Source organism: Clupea harengus, chromosome 15 (genome assembly GCF_900700415.2).
Source record: "Clupea harengus chromosome 15, Ch_v2.0.2, whole genome shotgun sequence".
NCBI lineage: Eukaryota > Metazoa > Chordata > Actinopteri > Clupeiformes > Clupeidae > Clupea > Clupea harengus.
In genome coordinates, this window is record NC_045166.1 from 17,267,870 (window position 1) to 17,285,853 (window position 17,984).

Below are 17,984 nucleotides of genomic sequence, written 5' to 3' on the forward strand. Positions count from 1 at the left end.
TGTTATACATTGACAAGATGTGTGTTTCAAAACATGCATTGCACACACACACACACACACACACACACACACACACACACACACACCTAGTGACCTAGCGCTCCTGTCATAGGTGTATGCTAAAGCGCCCCCCCCACTGCATCTCTGTAGACCAAAGCTATCTAATCTCTTTTGGTTTCTGCGGCTGTGGCAAGCTGTGGCCTTCACATGTTGAATAAATAAACTGCCCTATGGACAGAGAATGCTGAACTATGTGGGTTTTTTGCTGCATAGTGAATGTAGTGTGTGTGTGTGTGTGTGTGTGTGTGTGTGTGTGTGTGTGTGTGTTTACAGGACCTCAGGTTAGGAACGCATTGACTGCTTCAAACCTCACTCAGACACAGCTCGCCACCATCTGGTAAGTGGCTGTAGTTATGTTTCCGTAAGTGTTTGTCTAAGTGTGTGTTTGAGAGGAAGCGGACGAGAGCATTTACTCTCAAGTTCATTTATGAAAGCCTCTTTCTGGAACTGACTGTTTTGATCCATTTATGGCTAATATCTAAAAACTCTGTGTGTTGTATAGGAATCTGGCAGATGTGGACCAGGATGGCCAGCTCCAGGCAGATGAGTTCATTCTGGCCATGCACTTGGTGGACCTGGCCAAAACTGGCCAACCTCTCCCCCTGTCACTACCACTTGAACTAGTACCCCCCTCCTTCAGGTAAAGAAACACACACTCATAAACATACACACTTACAACTAACCTTAGTATCATGTTAATTCTGACTGAGTAGATAATTTGTGTTTCTGTGTGTGTGTGTGTGTGTGTGTGTGTGCACATTACAGGACCATAAGTAAGAGCAGTGAGATGGTAAATGGAACAGGTCCTGCCCTCTGCCCTGCACCAGCTGATCTCTTAGAGCCAGAGCTGCCACAGAAGACCAAGAACAATGGTACATGCACACACACACACACACACACACATATGTACATGCACGTGAACACACGTACACACACACACACGTACACACACACACACACACAAATGCGCACCCACACACACACACTCACACTGTCTTTCAATTCAGTCCAACAATCCAATTGATTTGTCTTTATTCATTTAACCCATAACTCCCCTGTTCCCCCCCCTGTAGCAGCGGTGTTCGAGGACAAGCTGAAGGCCAACTTCCAGCGGGGCAGCGCCGAGCTGGAGAAGCGCAGACAGGCCCTGCAGGAGGAGAGGAGGCGTGAGGAGGCGCGCAGGGAGGAGGCGCGCAAAGAGGAGGAGCGCCAGCGCCAGCTGCGTGACGCTCGCCACCAGGAGGCGCTGCGGGCACAGGAGCAGGAGAGGAGGTTGCAGAGGCAGAGGGAGCTGGACAGGCAGAGAGAGGAGGAGAGACGCAGGGAGGGGGAGAGAATCGAGGTAGGTCAGATACACACAAACACATACACACATACACATACACATACACATACACATACACATACACATACACACATACACATACACATACACACACACACTCAATGGACACACACATACACTCACTGACGCACACACTCACAGAGATGAAATGAGATGAGATGAGATGCTTTGTGGTGGAGAGAATTGGGTTGTGTGAGACGCACACACAGTAAGCACCCACAAAGTGGAGGTCAAAGTAGGAGAGCTACCAGGAGATGGAGTGAATTAAGGGTTGACACACACACACACACACTCCTCCTCATATTGCTCTGAGTGAAATTGCTTGCCTGGTTTGGCTTTTCAGTTCAGTTTCTCAGAAAAGATATTCAGTGGTAAAAGATATTCAGGAGGAATTCCACAAAAGTTGTATAATGGAAATATCAATATCAACTGTTATAATTCGAATTGAATCCCCCCCTCTCCTCTTATCAACCCTATTACCCCCCCCCCTCTCTCTCTCTCTCTCTCTCTCTCTCTTTCCCTCTCTCTCTCTCTCTCTCTCTTGCTCTCAGGTGGAGCATCAGGAGTTGCAGAGAAGGAGGCAGCAGGAGCAGGAGGAGATCAGCCATCTGCGAGCACGAAAGAGGAGCCTACAGCTGGAGCTGGAGGCTGTGGTGAGAGAACACACACACACACACACACACACACACACACACACACACAACAGGAGCTTTCATTTAGGCCGTGAGGCTATGGTTCATACACACATACACAAACACTTCAGCTGCAGCTAGATGCCATTACCAGGGGTCCATCAAACCAGGTAGCTCACGTGACTGAGACACACATGCAGTGTACCAGGTAAAGTAAAAGACAAACAAAGACAGGCTGCCTCATGCTACCCGAAGCCAAAATGGGTGTTCACTGTGTCTAAACAGTTGGAGATGAGTTCCACACCCTCCTCCACATTAGTCCTGCCACCCTCAACATCTGTGGACATTGACCACAGCCTAGCTCTCATTCCTGCGAAGCGAGAGGGAATAGTTTAGGAGTGACTCAGAGTGACCCTCCTCCCAGTGCTGCATTCCACCATTTCTCATTTTCCCATGTCAATGTTTCCCAGGGTAACAAGCACAAGCAGATTTCGGACTGTCTCCGTGACTCCTGGAGTAAGCGGCAGATCCAGAGGGCGGAGCTAGATCTTGTCAATCAGAAGAGGGACGGGAAGATCGCTGAGATCAGCTCTCTGCAGTTACAGCTGGAGGTTAAGACACACCCCTTAATTTACAAAACCACACCCATTTGTTGTCTTGTTGTTATCAATTTATTGCCTCCAAAAAGTTTGTAGCAAAGGTGAAATCCATTAATGCATTAAACAAGTCAAATACTTCAATCCATTATGGATTAAGCTTTTGGACATGTGCATAAACACACATATCACATATTTTTTTTCGATTCTATTTACTTATTTTTCCCCATCAGTGTTGATTTGTCATGTGGAAATTTGTGTCATGTTCGGTCATGCAGGGATATTTCCACTGTTCTGAGCTCAGTGTGTGTCTGTCGCAGGACTTCCAGAGGCAGCTGTCACAGCTGATCCCAGAACAGCAGAAGCTGAAGGAGAGGCTAAGGACCGTCGGCCTGAATGACTCCACCTGTACGTCTGCTCTGCTGTGCCCGGGGGGGTTGAGCGCAGCTGGTGTGCTTTTGAATTCTGATTAATGTGTGACTAGTGTTCAGCATGTGGGACAAGCGGTAGCAGCAAGTCTACAAGTGGAAGCAACATCTTGTTTAGCAGCTAAACATCTGTGTAGTGATTATGCTCGGCTAATTAAGACACAAGATCATTATGACAAGCAGACTCTTTAAAATGGTACACACACACATGTGTGGACCAAAAGCATAAATGTATACACATATCCAATCTAGAGACACCCTTTGTTAATGTATGTCTGTCTCTCTCTCTCTCTGTGTCTGTGTGTGTGCGTGTGTGTGCGCGTGTGTGTGTGTGTATGTGTGTGCGCGTGCGCACGTACACAGCCTTAACGATGAGCTCTGTGAAGAACAGTGTGTCTGTGAAGCAGCTGGGCTGCAGGAAGCTGAAGGAGCAGCTGGACGCACTGGAGAGAGAGACCACAACCAAGCTCTCCGAGATGGACCAGTACAACAGAGACATCAAGGTTAGATGGCCCTTCTAGACCAGTACAACAGAGACATCAAGGTTAGATGGCCCTTCTAGACCAGTACAACAGAGACCTCAAGGTTAGATGGCCCTTCTAGACCAGTACAACAGAGACATCAAGGTCAGATGGCCCTTCTAGACCAGTACAACAGAGACATCAAGGTCAGATGGCCCTTCTAGACCAGTACAACAGAGACCTCAAGGTCAGATGGCCCTTCTAGACCAGTACAACAGAGACCTCAAGGTCAGATGGCCCTTCTAGACCAGTACAACAGAGACATCAAGATCAGATGGCCCTTCTAGACCAGTACAACAGAGACCTCAAGGTTAGATGGCCCTTCTAGACCAGTACAGCAGAGACCTCAAGGTTAGATGGCCCTTATGGACGAGTACAGCAGAGACCTTAAGGCTGCATAACACTTATAGACCATGTTCTTTCCATGTCTTTCCTCATTCTAATCTAACTGGTCCACTATCACACTCCAACATCTTAATTGATATGACGTAACCTGTTATACCGGTTAATACCACTGCTAATAACATATCTGGCAGAAGTTATAAACATGTTATTAACACATTTGAATTGAACAATAACCCGATGTGTGTGTGTGTGTGTGTGTGTGTGTGTGTGTGTGTGTGTGTGTGTGTGTGTGTGTGTGTGTGTGTGTGTGTGTGTGTGTGTGTGTGTGTGTGTGTGTGTGTGTGTGTGTGTGTGTGTGTGTGTGTGTGTGAGTGAGTGAGATTGTGGATCTCAAAGGTGTTGCCAGTAATTACTTATTTTCTGTCTCCTCCTCTGCTAGTCTGTTCTCTCCCTCTGGCCCTCTTTTATTAATGCACTAATTCCTTTCCTCCACTCTCCAAAACCCCCTGTTCAAATACTGCCCCCTTTTTTCCTCTCTCTCTTTTTTTTCCTTTGTTCTCTGTTTCTCGCTCTCCCCTGCGTCCTCCTGCACTTCTTCTTCAGTTCGTAGAGATGGATGACACTGTTCTTCAAGGCCTGCTCTCTCTGCTGGGCTGCCTTACCAATCTCTTCTACCTAATGAAGGTTGCCTTTGTCTTCCTGTCCGTCTGTCATTCTCTCGCTTTCGCACTTTCATTCACTTAAGTCATTTGCAACTTTATTCATTCTCTGTCTTTCTCTGCCTCTCTCATTAAACAAACATATTTCATTTTCTTCTAGGACCATCATATTGTATCTTGTCATCCAAACATTAACTGCATGGAAATGTGTTTTTGAGTATGGAAATAACATTAATCTACTTCTAATGCCCTTGGCCTGTATAAAGAACTGCTGTTTAAACATTTGTTGTAAGGGGTTGTACTGTGAAGTCGCTGTAACACTAACGCAATGTCATGGTAACGCCTACAGGATCTGCGCGAGAAACAGACCAAGCAGCAGTCAGTTCTGGATGGACTGATGCGAGTGAAAGAGGAGAAAGTGAAGGAGCTACAGAGAAAAAGAAAAGAAATGGAGGAGAGGAAGAAGAAAGAGGAGGAAGAGGCTACAAGGTAAAGGAAGGGGAGGGCCCCCGCTCCACATCTATGAACACACGTAATTACTCATAGACATACACACACATACATTTGTGTGTGTGTTGATGGATTCGTGTGTGTGTGTGTGTGTGTGTGTGTGTGTGTGTGTGTGTGTGTGTGTGTGTGTGTGTGTGTGTGTGTGTGTGTGTGTGTGTGTGTGTGTGTGTGTGTGTGTGTGTGTGTGTGTGTGTGTGTGTGTGTGTGTGTGTGTGTGTGTGTGTGTGTGTTGTGGTCTCAGGCGTGCCCAGCTTGAGCTCGAGCTGGCCCAGCAGCTCCAGAAGGAGGAGGAGGAGAGGCAGCGACAGCGGCAGCTGCAGCAGGTGAGGGAGGCTCAACTCCGGGAGCAGGAGCAAATCGAGGCCCAGGCTCGCCTCTGGCAGGCCCAGGAGCAGGCCGAAGAGGAGGAGCGGTGCAGGAAGAGGGAGATGGAGGAGCAGGAAGAAGAGAAGAGGAGAGCGGAGGAGCAAGAGAAGAGTACGAAAGAGGAAGAGGGAGGGGAGGTTGTCGCTGTGCAACCGGATGTGTTGTTGCTAGGGGGTGGAGTTACTGATGACCTTCAAGCTCAGCTCTCTGCTCTGTTCAAGGGCGTGGAGGATAACGCAGGTGAGCGGCTGACAACCTGACCCAATGTCTAGTACACAGTCAAAGGTGTGTGTGCATTAGAATGTGTGTGTAATGGAAGCCGGTTGGATCAGACCTGTGCAGTGTATACATCTCACTCTCCAAAGTTTCAAGAGACGTCATGGGGACAGACGGTAGCACACATGGGTCTTAGCTTCCTTCCTAGCACTCCTATTCCCATCCCACACCTCTGTGTGTGTGTGTGTGTGTGTGTGTGTGTGTGTGTGTGTGTGTGTGTGTGTGTGTGTGTGTGTGTGTGTGTGTGTGTGTGTGTGTGTGTATGTGTGTTAGACTATTGCTTCAAGTGACTTCTGTTTATTTCTTCTGTTGTTGGTATATGCGTGTGTTGGTCTGACTGTGGTCACTCCCTGCTGCTGAGCATGTGTACATCTGCTTTGAGGCACTGGAGCTATGCAACAGTACTGTGTTACAGATGTTCACTGCTCTAAATGTGTGTGTTGTTGCTTCCAAGTCTGTGTCTGTTTCTATGTGTCTGTCTCTGTGTGTGTGTGTGTGTGTGTGTGTGTGTGTGTGTGTGTGTGTCTGCGCGTGTTTGGCGTAAATGTCCCATTAGCCTTCTCCGGGGGTCTATTGAGGAGTAATCACAGCCTATTTACGGCTGGCAGTTGTAGCTCTAGCAGTGATTACAGCAATCAGTTGGATCTCCCTTCTCCGTGCGATTCAATTAGCAGGGAAACCCCTGCGTGCTTCTGCACTCCAGTCAGATAAGAGCGAATCTCGCCACTTTAGCTTAATTAAACTCGTCCATTTTCACCGTCTCAAAATGAGGCCTGTGTTGTGCAGCGGTGTGCAGATGGTTTGGGAGGAAAGCTGACCTATTCAGAACGTTTATCACTCTTCTATCTGAAGGTAATGACAGGACAGGGAAGGTGAAGGCTTTGTCTGGTCTTTATCTGGACTCCCTGGGAACCCATCGGTTCGCTGTTCTCGGTTCTCTGTTCTCTGTTCTACACACAGCGTGTTTTCCAAAGCAAGTCTCGCTGCCAGTGCTGTAGACACTGGTTGCCTGCTAATTATATGGGTCCATCTGTCAATTATTTAGAAATAATTTGCCATGGATAGCTCCACTAGGCCAGTCTGAATCAATTATTTAGGACGTAAAATATGTAATAAAGCATGGTTGTGGGATGTTGGACTGTTGTCAGGCATAACAATGATAAATATTGTGTGTGTATGTGTGTGTGTGTGTGTGTGTGTGTGTGTGTGTGTGTGTGTGTGTGTTGCAGAGGTGAAGCCGCCACCAAGGAAGTGCACCTTTCTGACACCGTACCGGGCTCTGTATTCATTTGCTGCCCGCAATGCAGATGAGCTTTCTCTGGAGGCTGGTGGAATAGTGGAGGTAGAAACAAACACACACACACACACTCTCATACTCTTGTCTGTGCTTTCACACATTTTGTTGTGTACACACACACACACACAAACACAAACATACACACAAACACACACACACACAAACATATTTCCTCTCATTACACCCACATCAAGTATGTACTTCCTGGCAACTACATTTGGCTTTCACTACTTGGCTGAAGTGCGCTGGGTGACAGCCAGTGCCACTACTACATTTCCCACGAATCCACAGGTGAACGAGGGGACAGTGGGAGAGCCTGGCTGGTTTTATGGCAGCTGCCAGGGGAAGCTGGGCTGGTTCCCACAGAGCTACGTGGAGAAATGCCCCCCGGGGGAGGCGGCAAACTGCCCCTTAAACGCCAACCATACTGAGGCTACTGACCCAGCCACCTCTGGGTGAGGCTCACTACCAGATCACTTGTCACACCACCTCACTAATTACATCATTACTACATGATTTACTCTGTTATTTTATGATCTCATTAAATGAGGGCTGGTCTCCAACTCAGTTACCTGACGTGACCGCTGTGTGTGTGTGTGTGTGTGTGTGGGTGTGGGTGTGGGTGTGGGTGTGGGTGTGGGTGTGTGTCTTTGCACGTTCTTGCAGTAACCAGAGCACAGGGAGCCTAGCCCAAGCGGATGCCCAGACCTCGGGCTTTGCTTCTGGGTTAGAGGAGGCTCAGATTTCTGCCTTCTCAACCAGCCTCTCAAACATGTCTGGAGCCCCTCACACACAGTCTGAGCAGGTATGCACATGATCAGTGCTGTTCTTCCAACTTGAAATGAAATTATTATGTAAATAAAGGCAGTTAAGACTGTGGGTATATTTGAGCACACAGATGAGCCATCAAGAGCACTGCTCCTCTTGCACTCAGGCTATGTGTGTGTGTGTGTGTGTGTGTGTGTGTGCGTGTGTGTATGGTGTTTGTGTGCGTGTGCGTGCGTGTGCATGTGTGTGTGTTGGAAGCCATGACCCACAACCTGGCAAACTCATAGCCCTTTGACTTTGGAACATATTTGTAATGGTTCTGGGGTACATAACCTCAACCAACACTTGAACAGTCTCCTCCGAGAACCAGAAGGGTTCGGCAGGGCCCACTGTGGGAATGCCTGTCAGGGATAAGACCCTCAACAGTTAGTTAGCAGGTTAAAAACACTACCCAGCATATAAGTGAACTGGACGGTTTTCGAACAGGACCTGACGGAGACAGACACCTTAAGTCTGTCTGACGTGCCATGCTGAAAACAAGTCCTTTTATTCAAACAATGTTTACACAGTATGACAGTCAAGACTCTGGGATGCACTTAGGATACCTTCAGCTCAGCAGAATTCTACTTCTGCTTAGCAACGAGACATTTCACAACCCGCTCTCTCCTTCTTATCTTATGTAAACATATACGTTAGGTTTCTGGGTTAACATTCTTGACTCTGCTAATTGTCTTCCAAAGTCCAACCTACATGGAGAAGCAGGGCACACAGCATTTTGGAAGAAACCTTAAAACAAAAAGACATTCATGATAAAATATACTAATACTTTCTTTAACATTTCCCTCCTGTTTATCATGAAAATAACACTAGTATAGACATCAACCTATACATCTCCTTCGGTTTTCTGCATAGACATCATTACACTAAAGTATCATTTTCCTGATGAGACAGCAGAGCATCAAATTCCTGTGACAACATTACATTCTGCACAGACTTACGTACTACACTAGAAATGAGAACTTTAATACATGTAGAAATACACATCATAAAAAATACATAAAAGTATAAAAATTGCAACAATTGGTAACAGTCCTTCAGCACAATTTGCCACCACGCACCCGAAGTAAACCAAGCAAAGGATTCCACCACGGAACATCCACCACTTTAATCACTTGCTATAGCATCACGAACAGCCTTCATTTGCTGTAAGGCTTCAGAAACAGAAATGCTCTGTACCAGGTCTGGAATCCACGTACAACAAGAATCATTCAACAACACACAAACCCCCCACTAGATGCAGTAAGCAGGTCTAAGACTAATCTATTCTGAAGTACCATTAACCTAATTTGCGAAACTTCATCATTAAGGCCTCCATGCTGACTAAAGTTGCATTAACGAACAATCCTAACCTATAGTTAAGCGTTTCCATTCTTAACATTAAGTTTACCTACTCCCAACCACGGAACAAAGACAAAGTTACCTTGGTTCCTTTAGTCCAAATTTTTTGGTCACCAGGTACGTCCGTCCCCCACACACTGTTCGTGCTCCTTAACAGCAAATCTCTTCTTACGAGATAACTCTGGCTGTGCACTAACAACATAAGTATGGTCCCGTGACCTGGGCGGGGCGCATACGCCACCCCAGTGTGGAGGGAGATGACTATACAACCGACTACCACATACCCACAGCACCTCTCTCAATGTAGGAGTACCCTTGCCAGAGGGGCAGTACTTGCCATTCCAACTCCAACATAAGGCAATGGTCTCCCATGGACATGGCACAGCAGGGACCCAGTGAGTGACGTGACCTGAGGAAGAGGTCACTGTAGTAGTAGGGATGACAGTTGCATTACACTGTTTCTTTCTCAGAGAGCCTAATTTCATTGTTCCGTTACTAGCAAAACATATTGGAAATATGGAGTCGACTGTCACATAAGGTGACAGCAAGGGTGTGGCATTTTGTATTTCTTCTAGGGGGTGTGTATCGCTGCATGAATCCTGCGACCGGGTACCATTTCGATAGTAAAATGGAGCCTTGTAGATCCAGCTTTCTGGGGAAGACTTATAACTAACACAGATAGTGGCTTGTTTAAGAAAGTGTCTAGCTTCAAGTCTAGGGTGAGAGGAAGGAAGTTGGCATTAAGGAACATACATAGCAATTGGTCTTATTAAGTCTCTTTGCTTGCAAAGATGCATATCTATACCATTGAATTAGTAGAATACAGATGAGTAACATTCCCCATGGCTTCATGTTCCCCTATGAAATCCACCTCTTATGGATTCTCTCAATTAAATTTGTAAGGGGACCATAGACCCAGTATTACCCCTGTAGTAATCATTAATAGTAACAGCTTAAACATTGTTATAAAGGAGTGATATGATATATAAGAAAACAATAAACACAAATAAACAAGAAAACCAAAAACAAGAAACAAACAAAACAGATACACCTCTACTATGTTGAGCAGAATCTCTAACCCTCAGGGCGCTCCCTGGAAGTTAGGTGACGTTCAAACGACCAAGATTTATACACTTGACCCCCTGCTGGCGCCACAAAACGCTACTCAACGCTAGTGGTGGATCCTGGTAATGCTCTGAGTTTGCAGTTGTGACAGGTGAATCCAGGTGGAGCGTTCAGCGATCTTGACGGCCGTTGGGGTGGCAAGTAATACTTGGTATGGTCCCTCCCACCTGTCGTCAGACCAGCTCTTTCTTTTGATGACTTTGATGAACACCCAGTTTCCCACCTTCACCTGGCCTTGTACCTGTGGAGACACAGAAAGAAACTGGAACAGTATTGGGTTCTATACATTCCCTAGTTTGTAATGTTTTTTCATATAATCTGCTAGTGTGGGAATGTCGTCTGGGTTGGCTCTAACAGCCGGGGTGAGATCTGGTATTCTGTATGGTCTGCCATATAGTATTTCAAAGGGTGACAACGGTTGACTTTGAGCAGGGGTAATATGCATGCTTAGAGTCACTAAGTCTAAACACTCAGGCCATTGTCTACTTGTTTCTGCCATAGCCTTTCGAAGTTTAGCCTTAATAGTTCCATTTGTTCTTTCCACAAGCCCAGCACTCTGGGGGTGGTATGCACAATGCCTTTTCAAGTCAATTTTTAATTGTTGCCCCACTCTGTCCAGCACGTCATTCACAAATGTGAGCCATTGTCTGACCTTATAATTTGTGGTACACCAAATGTTGGTATTATTCTTTTGCATAACGCTTTTTGCTACCGTGAGGGCATCTGGTGTTGAGCTGGGAAATACCTCTACCCATTTGGAAAACGCATCAATTATAACCAAACAATACTCCAGCCCTCTGGCTTTGCTTAGTTGGATATAATCCATGTGTATTACCTGGAAGGATACTTCAGGCTTGGGGAACACGCCCCTCTTTGGCCTGAGGTTTCCTTGTGAATTATGCCGAATGCAGATTTCACATTGCTGACAAAAATTTTTTGAATAGGTTATGAATCCATACGTTGTATAGTATTTATGTACTAGTCCACACATTCCCCCGTTGAGGCATGGGTCATCCCATGGCTCATTATTGCTGCCCATTTATATAGAGCCCGAGGCAGGATGGGTTTACCATCTGGACTTACATATACCTCATCTTTCAGAGCCGCCCCGTGTTTTATCCAAATTTCCTTTTCACTTTGGGTGCTTGTTGATGCATGTTAATTAAAACGTCATCCTCTGTTTCTTGTGTCAAATACAGGCCAGCTGCCTGTTTGGCTGCTCTATCTGCTAGGTCATTTCCTTTTGAAATGTCATCTGTCCCTTTGGTGTGTGCTTCGCATTTACATATAGCTAATTTGCTAGGCAATTGTATCGCTTCAAGCAGATCTTGTAGCAACTTTTTGTGTTTAACTTCCTTTCCTGTAGAGGTTTTGTAACCTCTCCTTTTCCAGTGCGTACAAAAAATATGTGAAGCAGCAAAAGCATATTGGCTATCAGAATATACAGTCATTTCCTGACCTTTGTATAGCTGACACGCCCTTGTTAATGCAATTATTTCTGCTGCTTGTGCAGATAGGTTGGAAGATAATTTCTTTGCTTCAATTATTTCAGTGAGGCTAGTGACTGCATATGCTACTAAATTCCTTCCCCTCTCATCCTTTCCTGCAGAGCCATCGACATAGATTACATGTCCTCCCACTAGGGGAGTGTCCTGTAAATCCATTCGTGGTTTCAGCACTTGTTGTGTTTCTTTCCTCACATAGGTGTGGCGTGCCATCAATAGGCAGTGGCAGCAGAGTGGATGGATTCAGTGTATTACACCTTTCCAATGTTATGTGTGGTTGTGAGAGAAGAAGAGTCATGCATGATAAGTGTCGAGCAGGGAGAGAAATGTCATGTTTGTTTGCAAGAGAAGAATTGAAACTGCATGGGGTACTTTAACGACGAGTTCATGGAACAGCACAATTTCTGCTGACGCGTGAACGGCCGATGCAGCAGCGAGCACTGCTTGTACACATGATGGTGTAGCACGAGCTACCGCGGTCGAGTTGGGTCGAATAAAATGCGATGGGTCTCATTTGCTTCCCCATACTTGAAGCAAAACAGACGTCATGAATCCATGTCTGGAGTCAACCATGAGCACGAAAGGTTTCGCATAATTGGGAGAGCCAGTACTGTCGAGCTGGCTATTTTTTCTTTTTGTCGCTTGAAAAGATTCTGAACCCTCTTTAGTCCACGTAACCTTATCGTGGGGTGCCATTGGTTGAGAGAAAATCATATCATGCATAGGTCTTACTAATTCTGCATAATTGGGTACCCACTGACGACAGTAATTACACAGTCCTAAAAAGGACATCATTTGTTTCTTAGTCTCAGGTTTAGGAGCTTCCAGTATAGCTTTCTTTCTTTCCGTATTCACTGTGCGCCCGCTACCCGACAATGTGTGTCCAAGATATCTAACTTCTGCTCTCCACAGCTGCAACTTGTTTTTTGCTAACTTTATTCCCTGTTTTTGCCAAATAATGTAACAGAGATAACGTGTCTGTTTTGCACTGTGTTTGTGTTTTAGAAGCGAGCAAAATGTCGTCTACATAAGTAAGAATTTGGCTACTTTGTGGTGTCTGAAAATCAGACAAACAATTCCGTATGGCATCCGCGAAAATAGTAGTGATTCGCAATATCCTTGAGTTAATACTGTTGAACGTGTATCTTTTGCCCTTGAAAGTAAACGCGAAACCAGAACTGGACTTGCTTCGTCTACTGGAATTGACCAAAAACGCATTACTTAAGTCTACTACGGTAAAATACTTTTGCTTCAGGGTCCCAATTGGTTTAACAGTGTGTGTGGGTCCGGCACATTTGGGGCTCGAGCTAATACTGCGCTGTTTACAGCTCTTAGGTCCTGGACCATTCGCCATCCTGTAGATGGCGCTGTTTTCTTCACTGGAAATATGGGTGTATTGCATGGTGAATCAGCGCATTCCCGAATAATTTTGGCTTTTAATAAATCTTTTATGACTGGCTCGATGCCTGCTTGGGCGTCTGGTTTCAGAGGATATTGTTTTACACGAGGATAGTACTCGGTTCTTCCTTTAATTTTTACTGGCGCTGCGCCTGCCATTATGCCAACGTCAGTAGGGTGGTTAGACCATAGTTTATCAGGAATATCGCCTAGCGCCGCCTCTTCTATCGCAGTTAAGAGTATGTCTCATTTGGTCTCATTCGGATCAGCCATTCTCGTCTCTGGTGTCGTAATTACCACGAAATTTAACATTTTCTTCCACCAGCCTGTACCAGGACTATGTTGACTATAACCCATGTCTTTCCAATCTCGCGCTCTGTTCAGTTCCCACATGTGTCTTTTGTTATCTTGCCATTGTTCGTCGGAGGCTTTAGACAAAGATATGTGTGGTGTGCCTAAGCACACCAGTTTTTCAGCCTGTGGCCCAAGTAGTACTGTGCACAGACAGGTATTTTCTTTCCAACAGAGTGACGTGACTACCACTTTCTGCGGGCCAAGCTTATGTATTAATTCGTCATATGGAGGGTCTGGACCAGGTCGTCCGTCATTTGAATAACGTAACGTGACATGTATGTCATTTCTAGGTTGAAAATCCGATTCAGGCGAGACTACTTTTTGCGCTTCTTGTAGTAGTGCACTCGCTGTGTTTCCCGGAGACGTATCAGGAACATGCAAAGTCCAATAATAAAAAGGAATGCCCTGTCCCTTCATCACCAGGATGTCTGCACTTACACATCTCCTGGCAACCATACCCCCCTGCTTTGTGGGGTATATGGCTAAGCCTAGTTTAGTCATTACATCACGTCCTAATAGATTAAATGGACACGAAGGTGAAACTATGACCTGTGATTTTACAGCCTCTCCTGTTTTCGGGTTTCGTATCCAAATAGGTCTAGTAAGTGATTGTCTTTGAGTATGTCCGTTTGCGGAGCGCACTAGGACAAAATCACCTGATTCGTGTAAGTTTTTTCCATTCATTATAGCAGTTCTACACGCACCTGAGTCACAGAGAAAGTTCACTGGCCTCCCATCCACCAACAACGTAATTTCGGGTTTTCCACTAGTAGACAAGCAGATGTCTGCCAAATCTAAAAATTCATCACATGTGATTTCATCTCCCTCATCTACTTTTTTACTATTGCTGGATTCTGTGGCTAGTCATGAATCTTCTCTATTAGGACATTCTCTAACCCAGTGTCCTCTTTCTCCGCAAGAATAACACTTATCCTCACCTTCTTCATCTTCTTCGTCTTTTTCCTCATATCCCCTTTGTCTAGGTGCATATCCACCTCTTTCCCTACTTTGATTTCTCCCTCTGCCTCTTGGCCCTTGGCCGCCACCTCTTCTTTGCCCGCGCCCACGGCCTCGCTCTCTGCTGTTTCTAAATCTCCCCCTTCCTCTCTGTTCACTTCCCATTACCTTCTGTACTGCCTGAACAAAAACTTCAGCTGTCTTTTGTTCTTCACGTATCTTTTTCTTTGCTTGCGTCACCTTCTCTGCATGTCTTGCCTGAGTCATGAAAGCTGGAAGGGTAGATGTAGGTAATTCCACAAAGTTCCTATTCAGCCATTCTCTAACCTCAGATCTAAATCCATTTAACAGTGCTTGTTTTAAATGTGGATCAAATATCAAACGTTCTGCTGCTGTAGTGTCCCTTAACCCGCTGTGGTTTCTGAAGGCATGTTCAAACCTTTCTCTGAACTCATAGACAGTTTCACCATCTTTTTGCTTTATTTCTCCTAATTTAGTATAATTTGGCTGAGCTCTAAATGTGTCACGAATTCTTCCTTGTAACGCAGCTACACGAACAGCCAGCTCTGCCTGGCCGGCTGCGATAGGTACCCCTCCTGCACCGTTTACTTCATATCCAATTTTAACACGCGCCCAGTCTGTTTTCATTTTTGAACGATAAATCCATTCCACTTCTCTGCTATCTAATTTGTACATATCTCGTAGTGTCTCCATGCCTTCGAGGAACTCCTCTAATCTTTCTTTGTGTTCTGGGACACTTTTTATTGCATTATCGACTTCTTTTTGGCTCCAGGGACGATATACTAACATAGTTCTTTGATTGTTCGCTCCTACCCCGTCAGCTAGAATGAAAGCAGGGTTGGGCAGTTCAATTAACGGAAATTGATTTGTCTCTGACTCTATGGGTGTTTCTGACTGAACATATATATCTCCCGCGTCCATACAGTAGTCACGATATTTAGTAGGAGTACGACGCTCGCGTCTTGGATGATCATAAGGCGGGGGTTCGCTACGAATGGGAGTCTGTGGCAGATTCGGATAAAGTCCACCACTTACACCTGCAACTGCACCGAACGGGTTTGTGCTAACTCGTAGTCTTTGAGTTACTGGAGATAATGGTGGTGGGGATGGCGGAGTTTGCGACGGTAGTGGTATTTGAACGGCAGCTTGTTGCGGTGGTGCGGGTGGCTGTTCGAATCTAGACCTACTGATTACTACAGTATCGTCTTCTTTTGATAGGGCAGAAATTACGACATGCCCTCTTCGTCGTCTAATAACATCGAGTCTCTCTCTCGCCTCTGCCAACCAGACGCCAGCACATGCGAGTTCGTCTTTATGATGCGTCTTTAACGTTTTCTTTCTCCTATGGTGATTATTTATGTCTTTACATAATTTCTCGCAATCTTCTACAACTAGTTTCCCACTGAAACTATATTTTTCTATCCAGCGATCTACATATTTCGTATGGGAATCCGAATGTTTTCTTCCCATGAATTTTCTATCGCCAGCACCACCTTGTGGTTTAGTTGAAGCATTACCCATTTTCGAGCTTTTTTGGATTAAAACAGAATACCTCAAATGGGTCAGATATAGACTCCGAAAGCAAGCTTCTAGACAAAAATATGTCCGGCTTTCCCTTGGTGTTTGTACCACAGAGTTTCTATCTGTTTTTAGACTGTTAATCACTTGCTCTAGTCACACTCATATTCATTAATTATGGTGAGTTTTTTTTGAATTAAGCAAAATACTTCTCTTGAGTCTATGAAAAATATCCGGATGCCGAGCTTCTAGATTGATAAATCAATCCGGACATCCCTTGGAGTTTGTACTCTCAGATACTTTCCAAAGTTTTAATTTTTGCTTAATTACCTTACTCCATTCACTCTCTCATTCACACAGATCATTCATTCACATAGGCCTAGAAATAGCGCTTTTAAGAGAACTCGAATCTCTTTTTTTTAGTCTGTTCTAATTCAGTAGGCTAATGCTACTTACTCATATCATGCTGTGTGTTCAACCTTGCTTCAGATCCCCGTCAGACCAGCCTCCCTGGATGCAGAGCCCTCTCCGCCGGCCCACGTAGAATTCACTAAGTGGGACTTTCTGCCGATGGTTTCTCTCGGCAGGACGTGCACTTGTCTTCGGCTTCCTGAAGTCTGCTCCCAGGCGGTCGGTGTTGTTGGGTTCCGGCTCGAAAGGACCAATAAATGTCAGGGATAAGACCCTCAACAGTTAGTTAGCAGGTTAAAAACACTACCCAGCATATAAGTGAACTGGACGGTTTTCGAACAGGACCTGACGGAGACAGACACCTTAAGTCTGTCTGACGTGCCATGCTGAAAACAAGTCCTTTTATTCAAACAATGTTTACACAGTATGACAGTCAAGACTCTGGGATGCACTTAGGATACCTTCAGCTCAGCAGAATTCTACTTCTGCTTAGCAACGAGACATTTCACAACCCGCTCTCTCCTTCTTATCTTATGTAAACATATACGTTAGGTTTCTGGGTTAACATTCTTGACTCTGCTAATTGTCTTCCAAAGTCCAACCTACATGGAGAAGCAGGGCACACAGCATTTTGGAAGAAACCTTAAAACAAAAAGACATTCATGATAAAATATACTAATACTTTCTTTAACAATGCCCCAGCTGGAGATGCCTGTTCTGGGCACGAGGCGGTGGCTTTGGCAGCCTCTTGGTTCCTCTGGAGCCAAAGCGTGAGAACAGGCAGCTGGAGCTGCATATTTTTAGCCTGCAGTATCCTCCCTGAGGCCGGGAGGCACTCCGTGTACGAGAACACACACAGGGCAAGAAATACACACACATTTGGAATGCTTCATTCTTTGACATGAAACATGTACTGGAAGGGAGAATGCTTACTGATAAAATATGTTTGCCTAGCTTGCAGAGTAAGTCACTTTGGATAAAAGAGTTTGGTAAATTAACATATAATCAGTCCTCTGTGTTTTAAGAATCCGAAACATTTAGCAGCTGAGGCAAAACATCGGCACAGACTCCAGTCAGTACTTCCGTCACACCTACTGCAGTATAACACACACACACACACACACACACACACACACACACACACACACACACACACACACACACACACACACACACACACACACACACACACACATATAAACACACACACACATGCACACACACTCATGTACACACACACACACACACCTCACTCACTCACACACACACACACACACACACACACACACACACACACACACACAAACAAGCAAGCAAACAAACAAACAAACAAACAAACATGTGCAAAGACACTCACATGCATAAAAATATGCCCACATGCATATACATCTACACAATACACGTTGGCACTTACACTTGTTCCAACCGCAGAAATGCACACCCCTTAGTCCCCAAACATTCACCACATGTTTACACACACACACACACACACAC

General features: G+C 45.4%; 1 protein-coding gene across 6 annotated transcripts in view; it reads left to right on the plus strand.

Annotated features, from left to right (window-relative positions):
• Positions 1-17,984, plus strand: part of itsn2a (intersectin 2a) — a 68,078-nt gene that overhangs the window by 36,557 nt on the left and 13,537 nt on the right. For 3 of the 6 annotated variants that reach the window (XM_031582274.2, XM_031582271.2, XM_031582272.2), the window contains 13 exons: positions 334-397; positions 563-700; positions 826-932; positions 1,134-1,402; positions 1,957-2,058; positions 2,508-2,648; positions 2,954-3,083; positions 3,425-3,564; positions 4,936-5,075; positions 5,338-5,702; positions 6,968-7,080; positions 7,327-7,490; positions 7,702-7,840. In XM_031582274.2, coding sequence (XP_031438134.1) covers positions 334-397; positions 563-700; positions 826-932; positions 1,134-1,402; positions 1,957-2,058; positions 2,508-2,648; positions 2,954-3,083; positions 3,425-3,564; positions 4,936-5,075; positions 5,338-5,702; positions 6,968-7,080; positions 7,327-7,490; positions 7,702-7,840 — 2,012 coding nt within the window. The remainder of the gene's footprint in view (positions 1-333; positions 398-562; positions 701-825; positions 933-1,133; positions 1,403-1,956; positions 2,059-2,507; positions 2,649-2,953; positions 3,084-3,424; positions 3,565-4,935; positions 5,076-5,337; positions 5,703-6,967; positions 7,081-7,326; positions 7,491-7,701; positions 7,841-17,984) is intronic. The other 3 variants (XM_042709990.1, XM_042709991.1, XM_031582275.2) reach the window with 3 other exon arrangements.